Here is a 17,973-nt window from a genome sequence, read left to right on the forward strand (position 1 = left end):
CTGAAAATAACTCAACACACAGCCATTAATGTCTAAATGGCTGGCAACATAAGTGAGTACACCCCACAGTGAACATGTCCAAATTGTGCCCTAAGTGTCAATATTTTGTGTGACCACCATTATTATCCAGCACTGCCTTAACCCTCCTGGGCATGGAATTCACCAGAGCTGCACAGGTTGCTACTGGAATCCTCTTCTACTCCTCCATGATGACATCACGGAGCTGGTGGATGTTAGACACCTTGAACTCCTCCACCTTCCACTTGAGGATGCGCCACAGGTGCTCAATTGGGTTTAGTCCATCACCTTTACCTTCAGCTTCCTCAGCAAGGCAGTTGTCATCTTGGAGGTTGTGTTTGGGGTCGTTATCCTGTTGGAAAACTGCCATGAGGCCCAGTTTTCGAAGGGAGGGGATCATGCTCTGTTTCAGAATGTCACAGTACATGTTGAAATTCATGTTTCCCTCAATGAACTGCAGCTCCCCAGTGCCAGCAACACTCATGCAGCCCAAGACCATGATGCTACTACCACCATGCTTGACTGTAGGCAAGATACAGTTGTCTTGGTACTTCTCACCAGGGCGCCGCCACACATGCTGGACACCATCTGAGCCAAACAAGTTTATCTTGGTCTCGTCAGACCACAGGGCATTCCAGTAATCCATGTTCTTGGACTGCTTGTTTTCAGCAAACTGTTTGCTGGCTTTCTTGTGCGTCAGCTTCCTTCTGGGATGACGACCATGCAGACCGAGTTGATGCAGTGTGCGGCGTATGGTCTGAGCACTGACAGGCTGACCTCCCACGTCTTCAACCTCTGCATCAATGCTGGCAACACTCATGTGTCTATTTTTTAAAGCCAACCTCTGGATATGACGCCGAACACGTGGACTCAACTTCTTTGGTCGACCCTGGCGAAGCCTGTTCCGAGTGGAACCTGTCCTGGAAAACCGCTGTATGACCTTGGCCACCATGCTGTAGCTCAGTTTCAGGGTGTTAGCAATCTTTTTATAGCCCAGGCCATCTTTGTGGAGAGCAACAATTCTATTTCTCACATCCTCAGAGAGTTCTGTGCCATGTTGAATATCCAGTGGCCAGTATGAGAGAATTGTACCCAAAACACCAAATTTAACAGCCCTGCTCCCAATTTACACCTGGGACCTTGACACATGACACCAGGGAGGGGCAATGACACATTTGGGCACAATTTGGACATGTTCACTGTGGGGTGTACTCACTTATGTTGCCAGCTATTTAGACATTAATGGCTGTGTGTTGAGTTATTTTCAGAAGACAGTAAATCTACACTGCTATACAAGCTGTACACTGACTACTCTAAGTTATATCCAAGTTTCATGTCTATAGTGTTGTCCCATGAAAAGATATAATGAAATATTTGCAGAAATGTGAGGGGTGTACTCACTTTTGTGATACACTGTATTTACATTTTCTGCATTAACAGACGCTCTTATCCAGAGTGACTTACAGAAGTGCTTCTATAGTGAACATTACCTTACTCTAGTTTAAGTAGACATTAGTATTAGGGATAAAATGTACTTGAGTGAAAATCAAGTTAAACCAATGGATTTATCATGACAAACTATTTATTTACCTTGTGTATTAGATACGGTAGCTTAGATATTTGTAGTTGCGTCACAAACACTGCTGATCCACTGTAAAGATAATAAGAGATATGGTATCGGTTACAGTACAGATAAAGTGACAGCCAATTATTGATCATGTAATAAAAAAACTCTGATAGTTGTTTGATGTTTTTATTCTAGGACATGTAAAAAGCAAACCTGATGCCCCTGGGGAAATTTTTATTGGGTTACTTTATATCTGCTAGGCTTAAAAAAAATAAAATAGTAAATGTGGCATGTTGAATAGTGTACTTGGCAAGCTAGCTAGAAGTCTTTTCCATTCTGCATTAGAAAATGTTACCCTTTCTTGCTTGCAGAGCTCATTTAATTCTATATTCCTGGGCTCTCTTTCATGCCTAGCATGTGTAAGACAGGAAAGCTTTTTTATCTCTTCACCGGTCAGATCCTGTATGTACCTCTTGCAGGTTCTTTGCTATATAAGGCTCTTGCTTTGCCTTTCTGTTCAGCATACAAGCAGTTTAATCTCAAAATTAGCTTGGTCTTCAAATCTTGTCTTGATGTTTTTCTTAACAGTTATTATTATTACTTAAAGATATTTTGGAAAGTGAAAACGATAAAATGAAAGCCATTTAATATTTGTGCCAATGGCTATTGTTTGTTTATTTGTTTATTAGGATTTTAACGTCATGTTTTACACTTTTGGTTACATTCATGACAGGAACGGTAGTTACTCATTACATAAGTTTCTTCAGTTCATAAGGTTAAATCGAACACAGTCTTGGACAATTTAGTATCTTCAGTTCACCTCACCTGCATGTCTTTGGACTGTGGGAGGAAACCGGAGCTCCCGGAGGAAACCCACGCAGACATGGGGAGAACATGCAAACTCCACACAGAAAGGACCCAGACCGCCCCACCTGGAGTTCGAACCCAGGACCTTCTTGCTGTGAGGCGACAGTGCTACCCACTTAGCCACCGTGCTGCCGCCAATGGCTATTGAGTGTTATGATACTGAACTTCCTTACACTGATCAGCCAAAACATTAAAACCACCCCCTTGTTTCTACACTCACTGTCCATTTTATCAGCTCCACTTACCATATAGAAGCACTTTAAAGTTCTACAATTACTGACTGTAGTCCATCTGTTTTTCTACATACCTTTTTAGCCTGCTTTCACCATGTTCTTTAGGACCCTCACAGAGCAGGTATTATTTAGGTGCTGGATCAGCAGACAAAAAATGTATGTAGAGAAATAGATGGACTATAGTCAGTAATTGTAGAACTACAAAGTGCTTCTATATGGTAAGTGGAGCTGATAAAATGGACTGTTAGTGTAGAAACAAGGAGGTGGTTTTAATGTTATGGCTGATCGGTGTATGTACCCAAGTAAATTTTCTTTAAGACTAGTATTACAACACTTACCTCCAGCTCTCTTATTGGCTACATGATTTGCGTGTAGAGCACTGCACAAAGGTTATGAATGTTTGAATCATGAAAAAAACGTTTTAGATAACCCTGTGCTAAGTGTTTAGTGGTGGAGAAATCATGGTCTGAAGCTTTTTTAAATGGCTTGTGTGGAGCCCCCAAGATTCAATAAAGAGAATTATGAAACAGTTATGGTATTCTAAAAATGTTTTTTTTTTTTTCTAATTTGCTACACAAATAATTTGGGGAATGCTTTCCTTTTTAAGCATAACAAATCCCCATAATGTTCGTAAAAAAAGTGGCTTCCTAAGCTTGTTGTGGAAGAATCTGATGAATGTACACAGAGCCTTGGCATCAATCCCACTAAACACCTATGAAACAATTCAGAATTTTGATCGTAAGGTCAGGCACTTATTGACTGAACTAATTTCCAAAAATACACTTGGAAAGACTTTGGAAAGAAGGAACAGGCAACAGTGCATTAGGGATGCCATTAGGGATGCCATGTGGATCAGACACAGCAGCGCTGATGGAGTTTTTAAACACCTCACTGTCACTGCTGGACTGAGAATAGTCCACAAACAAAAAATATCCAGCCAACAGCACCCCGTAAGCAGCGTCCTGTAACCACTGATGAAGGTCTAGAAGATGACCGACTCAAACAGCAGCAATAGATGAGCGATCGTCTCTGACTTTACATCTACAAGGTGAAGCAACTAGGTAGGAGTGTCTAATAGAGTGGAAAGTGAGTGGACACGGTATTTAAAAACTCCAGCAGCGCTGCTGTGTCTGATCCACTCATACCAGCACAACACACACTAACACACCATCACCATGTCAATGTCACTGCAGTGCTGAGAATGATCCACCACCTAAATAATACCTGCTCTGTCCTGACCATTGAAGAACAGGGTGAAAGCAGGCTAAAATGTATGTAGAGAAATAGATGGACTACAGTCAGTAATTGTAGAACTACAAAGTGCTTCTATATGGTAAGTGGAGCTGATAAAATGTAATGGCAAACACAATCATGGACAAATTCGTATCTCCAATTTACCTCACTTGCATGTCTTCGGACTGGGGGAGAAAACCCACGCAGAAACGGGGAGAACATGCAAACTACAGACAGAAAGGACCTGGACCACTCCACCTGGGAATCGAACCCTGAAACTTCTTGCTGTGAGGCAACAGTGCTATCCACTGAGCCACTGTGCAGCCCAGGAATGGAGAAAAAAGATACTTCTAAAAGGCACTAAATTAACATTGTCTTGACTGGATCTTAGCTTTTATACTTTTTTTTACTTGCATATACCCTTCTTTTTTCCAATCATCGCATTTAAGTATATAAGTTAAAATACCCCAAATTAGCTCCTGCTTTGAATAAACTGTTTTGGGTTTCCTTTGTTTTGTCCATCTCCTGTACATTTTATGTATCAGGCCAACTGATCAAATTAACCCCAGTGTTATCTACCAGGTTATGTAATGCATCATATAGGTGTGTATGTCATTCTGTGTGTTTTGATAGTAAAGACTCAAAGACCACACGTCTCATAATACAAAGTACACGCTTATCATAATCATTAACATAACTGCAGGCTAATATTGTGTATGTGTGTGTGTTGACTTTTGTTTTAATTTGAGGGTTTACAAGCCAAGACACCACTTCACAAACATCTAAGCTGGGCACCACAGGCCTGCCATTTGAAGACACTTACTCGATGGTAGGCAAAGATGGAACTCTGTCATGGAAATGGACGATAATATTAAAACACATGAAATCACTGGTTTAAAAATCTGCAGACAGTTACTTAAGGATATCCATTACTTTTCCGTTAGCAATGGGTCGCTACAGTGGACAAACTTGTCGGTTGATCTTCATGTTGACCGCTACCGGGATCTTTTTCATAGCTGAGCTTGTGGCGGGTTACATGGGGAACTCCATCGCGCTTGTGTCGGACTCGTTCAATATGCTCTCGGATGTTATCTCGCTCTCTGTGGGGCTGATAGCAGCACGTGTGAGGAGACGACCCTCTTCGGCGCGATGCTCCTACGGGCTCGTCCGGGTCGAGGTACTGGGCGCATGGGCCAATGCTGTGTTTCTGTTTGCAGTACGCCTGTCAGTGTCCGCACAGGCACTTCAACGGCTCGCTGTACCCGAAGCCATCGACAACCCGCGGCTGGTGCTGGTGGTTGGTGCCATTGGACTTGGTGTTAATGTTGTGGGGCTGCTTGTCTTCCAGGACTGGGGGAGCCTATGCAGGAGGAGGGCACCCCGAGTCCACCAGGACATTGAACCAAAGAGTGATGCAAACCCAGAAGCAGGTAAATCAGTGGTGTATATACAGATTTACAATAGATTCATGATAAATGAATGAATGCATTGTCTAGCTTAGAAGATTGCCTTACGCAATGGTCTTTTTTGAATCGTATCAAGATAGTTACAGTCTGTTAAGGTAGACATCAAAAATATGTACATTTTTTGGAGACGGATGGATTAGTGTTTTTAGCTAATATGTTGTAAATATCAACTTGTTGCTAGTTGCCAGGATGGTTGTCAAAATTAATAGTTTAAATATGACATATTAATGTAGAACATATAATAATTAATGATCAGAAAATATTTACTGTGACAGAATCAAATGAACAATTACTTTTTTAGATCTGACAAAGACTTTACCACCCAAAAACTGATTTAATACAACATTCTTTCATTTATAGTCTTTACACCAATCAGCCATAACATTAAAACCACCTCCTTGTTTCTGCACACATTGTCCATTTTATCAGCTCCACTTACCATATAGAAGCACTTTGTAGTTCTACAATTACTGACTGTAGTCCATCTGTTTATCTGCATGCTTTGTTAGCCCCCTTTCGTGCTGTTCTTCAATGGTCGGGACTCTCCCAGTACCACCACAGAGCAGGTATTATTTGGGTGGTGGATCATTCTCAGCACTGCAGTGACACTGACATGGTGGTGGTGTGTTAGTGTGTGTTGTGCTGGTATGAGTGGATAAGACAAAGCAGCGCTGATGGAGATTTTAAATACCTCACTGTCACTGCTGGACTGAGATTAGTCCACCAACCAAAAACATATCCAGCCAACAGCGCCCCATGGGCAGCATCCTGTGACCACTGATGAAGGTCTAGAAGATGACCAACTCAAACAGCAGCAATAGATGAGCACTCGTCTCTGACTTTATATCTACAAGGTGGACCAACTAGGTAGAAGTGTCTAATGGAGTGGACAGTGAGCGGACACGGTATTTAAAAACTCAAGCAGCGATGCTGTGTCTGATCCACTCATACCAGCACAACACACACTAACACACCACCACCATGTCAGTGTCACTCAGTGCTGAGAATGATCTGCCACCTAAATAACACCTGCTCTATGGTGGTCCTGTGGAGGTCCTGACATTGAAGTAAAGTGAGGTTAAAAAAGTATGCAGAGAAACAGATGGACTACAGTCAGTAATTGTAGAACTACAAAGTGCTTCTATATGGTAAGTGGAGCTGATAAAATGGACAGTGTGTGTAGAAACAAGGAAGTGGTTTTAATGTTATGGCTGATCAGTGTAGGTTCATAGGCCAGGACCCATACTCACAACATTAGTTTATAATAAACAACTTGTAACTATGACTAATAAAGGTAATTTAATTTCCTTCGGGATCAATAAGGTATCTATATACCCACCTATCTATCTATCTATCTATCTATCTATCTATCTATCTATCTATCTATCTATCTATCTATCTATCTATCTATCTATCTATCTTGAGTTAATGTGTGATGAGTTTGGTGCTTATCTACTCTGTCTGCAGGCTTTCAGCAGGAAGATTTGCATGAAGATGATGAAATTCAAGATGAAGGTCATCATCTTAATATTAGAGGTAAGGCTGTGCACACACAGCAGGGTCTACAACAGAGAACTTTTACAACTTTTTATCTGATAAAGTCTTGTAATTAAAGCAGAACTTGACAAGCAATTATCACTGAAACAGCTAAGCTGCTAGCAGTACGATGGAGTAAACAAATCTGTTCTATGATTATTTACATGTGTAGAGACTACAAAAAACATAGATCACTGTTAAATGTTGAGCTTAGGTCCCTAACTGCAGAGTTTGACTGAAAAAGCATTAAGGTCTTGGATAAACTGTAGCTTTACTTTATTTTATTTTATTAAGGTGAAACACTGGAAACAGGGAATAGTAGTGGGTTGTAATGTGATGCAACATTGTTCCTTCTGGACATGTCTGTCCCAGTACCCCAGGTTCTGAATGAACCCGTCTGAATGCCCTGTTACAAGGCAGTAAATATTATGATTACTTTTAAATGGAAAATAATGTTTGTGAAATGCAATTGTGGCAAACATGAACACCTGTGTGGTGGTCTGAGATCAAAGTTTTGAAAGTCCCCCCTTGTATGGATGAGTATTTGATAAAAAGTTGTGTTGCACATCTATAATAATTGGCAAGAAAATAAATGGACCATTAGCCAGGCCACACTTAATGGTACTGAATGTGGTACTAAATAAAGGTTACATTTTTGATGTAGTTAAAGATCTAGTTTAGTTTAATACGAGGGTTATTCAAAAAGTTGCCACACACTATTTACTAAGAATTTCAAAAACAAATTACAACCCGAAAAAAAATCTGAAAAAGTTGGGACAGCATGAAAAATGCAAATAATAAAAAAACACAGAGTTTCTTACATTTACTTTGACTTTTATTTGATTGCAGACAGGACAAACCTGAGATATTTCATGTTTTGTCTGGTCAGCTTCATTTCATTTATTAATAAACATCCATTCCTGCATTTCAGGTCTGCAACACATTCCAAAAAAAGTTGGGACAGTAAAGCATTTACCACTTTGTAATGTTGCCGTATTATTATTTTGTCCCATTCTTCCTGCAAACAAGTCTTAAGATGTGCAACAGTACGGGGTCGTCGTCACATTTTTCATTTCAAAATTCTCCAAACATTCTATTGGGGACAGGTGAGGACTGCAGGCAGGCCAGTCCAGTACCCGTACCCTCTTCTTTCGCAGCCATGCTTTTGTAATGTGTGCTGCATGTGGTTACTTCTGCCAAGGGCACTGACACAGCCCCATACCATGACACACCCTGGCTTTTGGAATGTGTTGCAGGCCTGAAATGCAGGAATGGAGGTATATTAACAAATGAAATTAAGTTGAGCAGACAAAACATGAAATATATCGGGTTCAAACTGTCTGCAATCAAATGAAAGTCAAAGTAAACATAAGGAACACTGCATTTTTATTTTATTTGCATTTTCCATACTGTCCCAACTTTTTCTGATTTGGGGTTGTACATCACTTTTCTACAGCGTCGTTCCGACTTTTTAATGCCATCAGCAAAAACTCATGAAAATCTTCTTCCCCTTAAAGCTTCTTTAAGGCGTCCAAAAAGGTAGAAATCAGATGGCGCTAAATCCGGACTATAAGCTCTCCCTCAGTCTGTCAGACACGACCAATTACTACTCCTCTCGCTCTCACTGTTTCCAATCTAAATATAAAAGTGCGGAAACTTTTTGAAGATTCCTCGTACTCTTAGCGACCAAGAAATCTAATTTTTATCTAGAATTGAATATATATTTAAAATTCCCAAACCTTATTCCTCCTTCGCTCTTTTTTCCTTTCTCAGGAGTTCTACTCCACATGTTCAATGATGCTTTGGGGTCCGTGGTAGTGGTGGTGACCTCAGTTCTGTTCTACATCTGGCCCTTGGAGTCGAACGTCCCTTGTAACTGGCAGTGCTATGTGGATCCCAGCCTGACACTGATCATGGTGGCCATCATCATGCCCACAGCTATTCCTCTGGTCAGAGAAACGGCAACCATCCTGCTGCAGGTCATTCCTCGTGGTTTGCCCTTCAGAAAAATATGTGAGTAGAAAGAACTGTACTATTATAAGCCTAGTCTATACTGGATTATTAGGAAATATTCGGGTCAAAGGGGAAGTGGAATGATGCCAACAAGGTTACCAGCTAATAGAATACTATACATAAATTCATTTAATAAGAAAGTATGGCCAAGATTAATGTGTATTAATACTAAGATAGATTGGCTAGTTACTAGAGAAGGGCAGAACTACAAAGCTAACAGTCTGCAAACCGTCTGTCTCAGACAAGACAATGTCAGATAGCCAAAAGCAAACAGCACCCAGCCTTGATCTCACTTGACTTCATAGTAGCTGCACCCTTTTAATAATTACTGGTCTTAATCTTTCAGTTCAGATTTGTTTGAAATCACAATAAAAATGTCCCACAAAAAGTTACTTTACACCGATCAGCAATAACATTAAAACCACCTTCTTGTTTCTACACTCACTTTCCATTTTATCAGCTCCACTTACCATATAGGTGCACTTTGTAGCTCTACAATTACTGACTGTAGTCCATCTGTTTCTCTACATATCATTTCACCCTGTTCTTTAATGCTCAGGACCCCCACAGAGCAGGTATTATTTAGGTGGTGGATCATTCTCAGTACTGCAGTGACACTGACATGGTGGTGGTGTGTTAGTGTGTGTTGTGCTGGTATGAGTGGATAAGACACGGCAATGCTGCTGGAGTTTTTAAACACCTCACTGTCCCTGCTGGACTGAGAATAGTCCACCAACCAAAAATATATCCAGCCAACAGCACCCCGTTGGCAGCGCACTGTGACCACTGATGAAGATCTAGAAGATGACCAACTCAAACAGCAGCAATAGATGAGCGATCGTCTCTGACTTTACATCTACAAGGTGGACCAACTAGGTAGGAGTGTCTAATAGAGTGGACACGGTACTTAAAAACTCCAGCAGCGCTGCTGAGTCTGATCAACTCATACCAGCACAACACACACTAACACACCACCACCATGTCAGTGTCACTGCAGTGCTGAGAATGATCCACCACCCAAATAATACCTGCTCTGTGGTGGTCCTGGGAGAGTCCTGACCATTGAAGAATAGCATTAAAGGCGGCTAACAAAGCATGCAGAGAAACAGATGGACTACAGTCAGCAATTGTAGAACTACAAAGTGCTTCTATATGGTAAGTGGAGCTGATAAAATGGACAGTGAGTGTAGAAAGAAGGAGGTGGTTTTAATGTTATGGCTGATCGGGCCCTTGATTAAGGCCCTTAACTGTGCTGTGGTGTCTAAATGCTTCCATTTGTCAATAAAACCACTTACAGTTGATTATGGAATATCTAGGATATTGACAATGGAACTGAATGAAACTTAAAACTTATGTTTGGAAGTAAAGCTACATTTGTCACTACTTTTTAACCTGGTAAGCTTTTAATTATCGCTGTTTGTTTTTCTCCAGTGGAAGAGGTGTGTACACTACCTGGTGTCCTGAGTGTCCATGATGCCCACCTGTGGGAGTTAACAAAGGGTCTACACGTGGCCTCACTGCATGTAAGAGTCTCCACAGAGCTCCAGAGCTCCCTGTCTGGAATCAAAACGCTCCACAGACAGATAAGGGATGTTTTTCACAGATTTGGCATCCACAGTGTGACTGTTCAGCTCGAATTCGGTGATGGAAGCCTGGAGAAAAGCTACTGTAGCACTCCATGCTCATCCCCCAGCTGCTTGAAACTTTCCTGCTGCCCTCCTGATGCGGCCGGACTCCCGGTGTGCATAGCAAACCCGGCTGTTTACAGTGGAGATTTTACTACAGAGAAGCATGACATGAGCAGCGTGCTTAAAGAACAGGAGGCCAAACAGTTAGCAAAAACATATCAGACAAGGTTTTAAATGTTAAATAAGTAAAATAATATTCTGTGAGCAGTCTTGTCATTTGTCATTTGTGATAAAAAAAAGTTTTATTATATGCTCATGATGTGCCACAATGTATCCAAACACTGGACAGCCAAAATGTAGCCTGCACACTGCTGCCCTCCCGCTACGCACAGCTTAACAACTAAATTTGTTTACTGGTGTTACTATGCAAACATTTCTGCTTTTTACCTTTTTTAATTGCTGAATCCTTGTGATGTAAAATAATTCCTGCATTTTTTTTTTTTTTTTTTTACTTTAATAACTGCTAGTTGTAGCCTATCATGACAAGATGGGGGACAAGGGTGCCTGATAAAACACCATTCCATCACAGGGCATTTAACATTCATTTCCACATACTCAAACCCAGAGGCAATTAAGACTACCCAATCCATGGGGTATTGATTTGGCAAGTGTTGTTTTGGCATTTTTTATTTATTTTTATTAGCTCACTAAATTAAGGGCTTTGTAGTTAACAGATTAAAAGGTTGCAGGTTCAAGCCCAACAACTGTTTGGTAAGCTTATGGGTTGTGCAGGGCAGTTGTAGCCTAGCGGTTAAGGTACTGGACTGGTAATCAAAAGGTCACTGGTTCAAACCCCACCACTGCCAGGTTGCTGCTGTTGGGCCCTTAAACAAGGCCCTTAACCCTCAATTGCTTAGACTGTATCCTGTCATACTAATGCAAGTCGCTTTGGATAAAGGTGTCTGCTAAATGCTGAAAATGTAAATGTGATCTATTGGTGGATTGAGCAGCCAGCAGAGCTGCGCCCAAGCACACAGTACTTTTGTCTTCAACCTATATCTTTTGATTTCTGAATTTCAGGTTGATCATATTGCATAAATTCGGCTTCTGCATATGGTTTGTTTCAATTGTATTTACTACTTGAGTTCTTTTTTTGTATTTTGTCTTGTCAGTCTTTTAAGAAACAGAATTCTTATGCCTTGCTTTTTAAAATACACTATATTGCCAAAAGTATTCACTCACCCATCCAAATAATTGAATTCAGGTGTTCCAATCACTTCCATGGCCACAGGTGTATAAAACCAAGCACCTAGGCATGCAGACTGCTTCTACAAGCATTTGTGAAAGATTGGGTCACTCTCAGGAGCTCAGTGAATTCCATCGTGGTACAGTGATAGGATGCCACCTGTGCAACAAGTCCAGTCGTAAAATGTCCTCGCTACTAAATATTCCACAGTCAACTGTCAGTGGTATTATAACAAAGTGGAAGTAATTGGGAATGACAGAAACTCAGCCACGAAGTGGTAGGCCACTTAATTCCAGTGAAAGGAACTCTTAACGCTTCAGCATAACAAGAGATTTTGGACAATTTCATGCTCCCTACTTTGTGGGAACAGTTTGGGGATGGCCCCTTCCTGTTCCAACATGACTGCGCACCAGTGCACAAAGCAAGGTCCATAAAGACATGGATGAGCAAGTTTGGTGTGGAAGAACTTGACTGGCCTGACCTCAACCTGATAGAACATCTTTGGGATGAATTAGAGAGGAGACTGTGAGCCAGGCCTTCTCGTCCAACATCAGTGTCTGACCTCACAAATGCGCTTCTGGAAGAATGGTCAAAAATTCCCATAAACACACTCCTAAACCTTGTGGAAAGCCTTCCCAGAACAGTTGAAGCTGTTATAGCTGCAGAGGGTGGGCCGACATCATATTAAACCCTATGGATTAAGAATGGGACGTCACTCAAGTTCATATGCAGTTGTAGCCTAGTGGTTAAGGTACTGGTCTAGTAATCGGAAGGTTGCTGGTTTAAGCCTCACCACTGCCAGGTTGCCACTGTTGGGCCCTTGAGCAAGGCCCTTAACTCTCAATTGCTTAGACTGTATACTGTAACGTAAGTCGCTTTGGATAAAAGCGTCTGCTAAATGCTGAAAATGTAAATATGCATGTGAAGGCAGACGAGCGAATACTTTTGGCAAAATAGTGTAGTTGTTTAGGGACTTTCATAGTTTTGGACCCTGGTGCTATCGGATGGTCAAGTGTCTGCACGAACATGATTGGCTAATGTCTGAGGGGTGGGGATGGCCATTGGAAGGTGCACTTGTCAGTGCGCTCTCAGTGCCAGTCCCAAGCCCAATTACAAACAGTAGAGTTGCTTCAGGAAGGGCAGCCGATGTAAAAACTGTTCAGACCAGCTTGTCTGTGGCGACTTCTAAAATGTATAAGGGAGCATCCGAAAGAAGAAAATATTTTTTACTGTTGTCATATTTTTGTGCAATAAAACTATATTTGAATTAAAAAGCCTGAGTAGTTTTGTTACTAGTTTCACTAATTTTTTTCATTCACAATTTGTCTTTCAGCTGACTGCCTATTAATCTACAATCCCAAATCAGAAAATGCAAATAATAAGAGTTTCGTATAGTTACTTTGACTTTTATTTCATTGCAGGATGAACCTGAGATATTTAATGTTTTAACTGCTCAACTTCATTTCATTTATTAATAAACATTCATTCCTTCATTTCAGGCCTGCAACACATTCCAAAAAAGTTGTGACAGTAAAGCATTTACCACTTTCTAATGTTGCCATTCTCTTTCACCACACTTAAAAGACATTTTGGCATCAAGGATACCAAGTGATTTAGTGTTTTAGGTTTTATTTTGTCTCATTCTTCCTTCAAACACGTCTTAAGATGTGCAACAGTACGGGGTCGTCGTTGTCGCATTTTTCCTTTCAAAATTCTCCACACATTCTCTATTGGGGACAGGTCAGGACTACAGGCAGGCCAGTCCAGTACCCGTACCCTCTTCTTCCGCAGCCATGCTTTTGTAATGTGTGCAGCATGTGGTTTTGCATTGGCTTGTTGAAAAATGCATGGAGGTCGACGCCGCTTCTGAACATGGTTAACATAAGGCTTCTGTTTTGCACAGTAAAGTTTTAAATAGCATTTGTGCATGTAACTCTGTATTGCAGTGCTTGACAAAGTTTTGCCAAAGTAATCTCTTGCTCTTGTGATTATATCAGCTATTGTTGAGTGGCGGTTCTTGGTGCAGTGCCATCTGAGGGATCAAAGATCACAGGTGTTCAGCTAAAGCTTGCGTCCTTGACCTTTACACACTATAATTCCTCCTGATTCCTTGAATTCCTAGTACAGTTGTAGCCTAGTGGTGAAGGTACTGGACTAGTAATCAAAAGGTCACTGGTTCAAGCCCCACTACTGCCAGGTTGCCACTGTTGGGCCCTTAAGCAAGACCCTTAACCCTCAATTGCTTAGACTGTATACGGTCACGGTACTGTAAGTCGCTTTGGATAAAAAAAAGCGTCTGCTAAATGCTGAAAATTTAAATGAATCATGTAATGATATTATGCACTGTAGAGGGAGAAATATGCGAATCCTTTCCTATCTTTCTTTGAGGTTCATTGTTTTCAAACCTTTCAATAATTTTCTCACGTTCCATTCTGTCCCAACTTTTTCTGATTTGGGGTTGTATTTCTATTAATCTATCTATAATCATATTTCATATGCTACGCATTAAATTGCTAAACACAAACCTTACATTTTAAATTTCACAGCAAACTGAATATTTCACAGGAAACAACTCATTTCACGGGAAAAGGCTAATTTCACGGTCCGTGACGCGATTTTACGGTCGTGAATTAGGTAGGGCCTAGAATTAGGTAGGGCGTAGAGAGAAGCATGACCAGAATGGCTTTCACCATGCCATGGATGTTCAAGACAAACGTGCTGGTTTCAGTACGTAAAAATATTGATATTCTGTGATTTTTAATAAAGATGTCTACATATTATCTAGATCTACTGTATATAAACTGATGAGCCAAACATTTGGACCACCTCCTAAAAATGTGCCATTTTAACAATTTTGCATGTCACAGTCAAGAATACTGGTAAATCTTGGGCTGATGGTAGTTCATCGTAGTTCATTTATTAAATGTTGCAGATATGATCAGCATAAAGACCTGACTGACTTTCAAAAGGGCCACATTGTTATGGCCAAAATAGTGGGTTGAAATAGCTCTGAAACAGTAAGGGGTGCTCAAAGGTACCCACAAACAGTTGTCCAAGGAGGGACAAGCTACATGACATCGAAGACTCATGGATGCCAAAGGACATGAAGACTGTGGCATCTGGTACAGACCAACAGAAGAGTTCCAGGGTCCCAGACTGAAGATGATTTTAATACTGGTGAATGGTAAATGTGTCACAGTACAATGAATTTACACAAAGTACAGTATGTGTGCTTCTGTCCCAGCTAAACAATGTAAAATACATCGATTAGGCATAACATTATGACCACCTTCCTATTATTGTGTTGGTCTTCCTTTTGCTGCCCCATACACAACAAACGGTGATGCACTGTGTATTCTGACACCTTTCTATCAGAACCAGCATTAACTTCTTCAGCAATTTGAGCTACAGTCGCTCGTCTGTTGTATAGGACCACACGGGCCAGCCCTCTCTCCCTACATGCATCAATGAGTCTTGGCCGTCCATGACCCTGTCGCCGGTTTACTGCTGTTCCATTCTTGGACCACTTTTGATAGATACTGACCACTGCAGACCGGGAACACCCCACAAGAGCTGCAGTTTTGGAGATGCTCTGACCCAGTTGTCTAGCCATCACAAATTTGGCCCTTGTGAAACTCACTCAAACCCTTACGCTTGGCCATTTTTCCTGCTTCTAACATCAACTTTGAGGATAAAATGTTCACTTGCTGCCTAATATATCCCACCCACTAACAGGTGCCGTGATGAAGAGATAATCAGTGTTTTTCACTTCACCTGTCAGTGGTCATAATGTTATGCCTGGTCGGTGTATGAGGTATGTGGAACACAGGAAAACATAAAATAAAGTGTGTTCTGTTTGGGGTCTTAGAGCTACAATACATGATTAAAGGCAATAGATTTTACGTTTGAGTTGGTCTGGTGTTAAGGGTACAGCAGACACACACACACACACACACACACACACACACACACACACTCACAACCCTTCACAAAATCTTCTACCTCTCACAGTTAACTTGGTAAATTAATTTGGTACCTTTTAAACTTAATGTAATTTTATTTTACTCACACAAAGGTTAAATGTGCATCGTCATACTTGACTTACGTTGGAACTGTAATCACTCATCTAATGACGTTTTTAATAGCACAATTAATACAATGATTAACACATAAAACGTGGTCTGATCTTTATTCAGGTCATTACCACACAAACAATTGTATATTATCTGTTTACTAATCCGATTGATTAATTATTTACATCGCAGGCTTGAAAAAGTATGTAGACCTTTGGGCTATCAAAGACAACTCAGATGTGGGTTGTAGAGGTGCTCTGCCCTATAAAATGGTAAAGAAAAAAGAAGAAAAAGCACACCAAGTCCTAAAAAACAAGACTCACATTTTAAGGCTGCTTTGCTGCAGGGCCTAGACGGCTTGCAACTGTTGGAAAAACAATTTCCAAGTATTCAGTTCCCAAACCATTTCTTACTTTAATCACGGTAAATGTCAACAATTAATGAGTATTTAACCTTATTGTTTATTAAGAGTTTCAGCTACATTTGGTGGCTGTGATAGCCAGTTACATTTCTGAATAGGTTTCAATTAATTTTGCCTAACATTTTTGGGTGGAGGTGTAGAGCAATCATATTGTCTTTCCTCAGATCAATGGGGTTGAGCTTCTTCATTTTAAACCACTTATTTGTGGCTTTGTGCTTTTACCTCCTTCCTAGTTTTTGCTCAATGAAAGTGGATTTTATCTTGGATCTCTATGTAATGTGTACATTTAATATCCCGATTAATTCTGATCTGATTCCTAGCTAGCTCATGCTTTTAAAAACCTTCAACTTTCAATCACGCTCGTAACATTCACAGTTTAGATTACAAAGACAACATTTAGCTGTGAACAGGAGCTAAAATCATAGTTGGAGATGAGCTGACCTTGATGAAGTCTACACCCATGAGGCATAACATTATGACCACCTTCCTATTATTGTATTGGTCCCCCTTTTGCTGCCCCATACACAACAAGCTGTGATGCACTGTGTATTCTGACACCTTTCTATCAATACCACCAGTCGTCTAGCCATCACAATTTGTATTAAGAGTTAAGAGTATAAAGAGTTTTAGCCAGTTACATTTCTGAATAGGTTTCAATTAATTTTGCTTAACATTTTTTGTCACAGTTTTGGGTGGAGGTATAGAGCAATCATATTGTCTTGCCTCAGATCAATAAGGCTGAGCTTCTTCATTTTAAACCACTTATTTGTGGCTTTGGGCTTTCACCTCTTTCCTAGTTTTTGTAAAGTAAAGTGGATTTTATCCTGGATCTCTGCATTATGTACATTTAATATCCTGATTAATTCTGATCTGACTCCTAGCTAGCCCCTGCTTTTAAAAAGCACCCCCATAACCTTCAGCCACTTTTGTTGGAAAGCCATTTCTGTTTGATTTGATGTTTATACATGCTTTTTAAAGAACAATTAAGAGACTAGATATAAATTGTAGGCAGGTAGGTCAACTGTTACAGGCCTGTCTAATTCAGATAGTGCTGCTAAGACACATGGTATTAAGACTACCTTGCTGCACAGTGTGGCTAAAAAGCAGTCACATGGTGTGGTCTTTCATAAGAAAAACAGCCTTTTCAAATCAAAACACCATCACATGTAACCACTTGTGATGGGTTAAATGGGGAACTCCATAGCCCTTGTGTAAGACTCGTTCAACATGCTTTCTGACATGATTGCACTCTCTGTTGGACTTCTGGCAGCACGTATGTGGAGCTGGCCTGTGTCAAAACACTGTACCTACGGGCTTGTGTGCACCGAGGTACTGAGTGCATGGGCCAGTGGTGCATTCCTGTTTTCTGTGCATCTGATTGTAACAGCACAAGCGCTCAAACGCCTCATCAAACCTGGGACTATTAAGAATCCAGTGCTGGTCTTGGTATCAATGTTAAGGGGCTGCTCGTTTTCCAGAAGCGGTGCCTGTGTGGGAGAAGCGCGCACTGGGACTCTGAACCGAAGGGACACGTGGACACAGAGGTAGGTAAAACTATGAGCACAGATGACATCAGAATAAAAATTATAACAAGCTTACAAAACCTACTTTGTACTACTCTACATTTTCAGTGATAAAGCATGCAGCATTGTTTACTTTAAACAGAAAGTCA

At 40.8% G+C, this 17,973-nt stretch overlaps 1 protein-coding gene across 1 annotated transcript; it reads left to right on the forward strand.

Annotated features, from left to right (window-relative positions):
• Positions 1-4,864: 4,864 nt before the first annotated feature.
• On the forward strand, positions 4,865-10,795 carry LOC134314735 (calcium/manganese antiporter SLC30A10-like). Its single transcript, XM_062995430.1, has 4 exons — positions 4,865-5,348; positions 6,852-6,920; positions 8,694-8,933; positions 10,365-10,795. The coding sequence occupies exons 1-4, from the start codon at positions 4,865-4,867 to the stop codon at positions 10,793-10,795; spliced, it is 1,224 nt and encodes a 407-aa protein (XP_062851500.1).
• The last annotated feature ends 7,178 nt before the right edge of the window (positions 10,796-17,973 follow it).

The sequence above is a fragment of the Trichomycterus rosablanca genome, chromosome 5 (genome assembly GCF_030014385.1).
Source record: "Trichomycterus rosablanca isolate fTriRos1 chromosome 5, fTriRos1.hap1, whole genome shotgun sequence".
NCBI lineage: Eukaryota > Metazoa > Chordata > Actinopteri > Siluriformes > Trichomycteridae > Trichomycterus > Trichomycterus rosablanca.

Coding starts and splice junctions, on each gene's coding strand:
- LOC134314735 (XM_062995430.1), top strand. CDS start 4,865: ATGGGTCGCTACAGTGGACAAACTTGTCGGTTGATCTTCATGTTGACC. Junction 5,349..6,851: donor TGATGCAAACCCAGAAGCAG/GTAAATCAGTGG, acceptor CTCTGTCTGCAG/GCTTTCAGCAGGAAGATTTG. Junction 8,934..10,364: donor TTTGCCCTTCAGAAAAATAT/GTGAGTAGAAAG, acceptor GTTTTTCTCCAG/TGGAAGAGGTGTGTACACTA.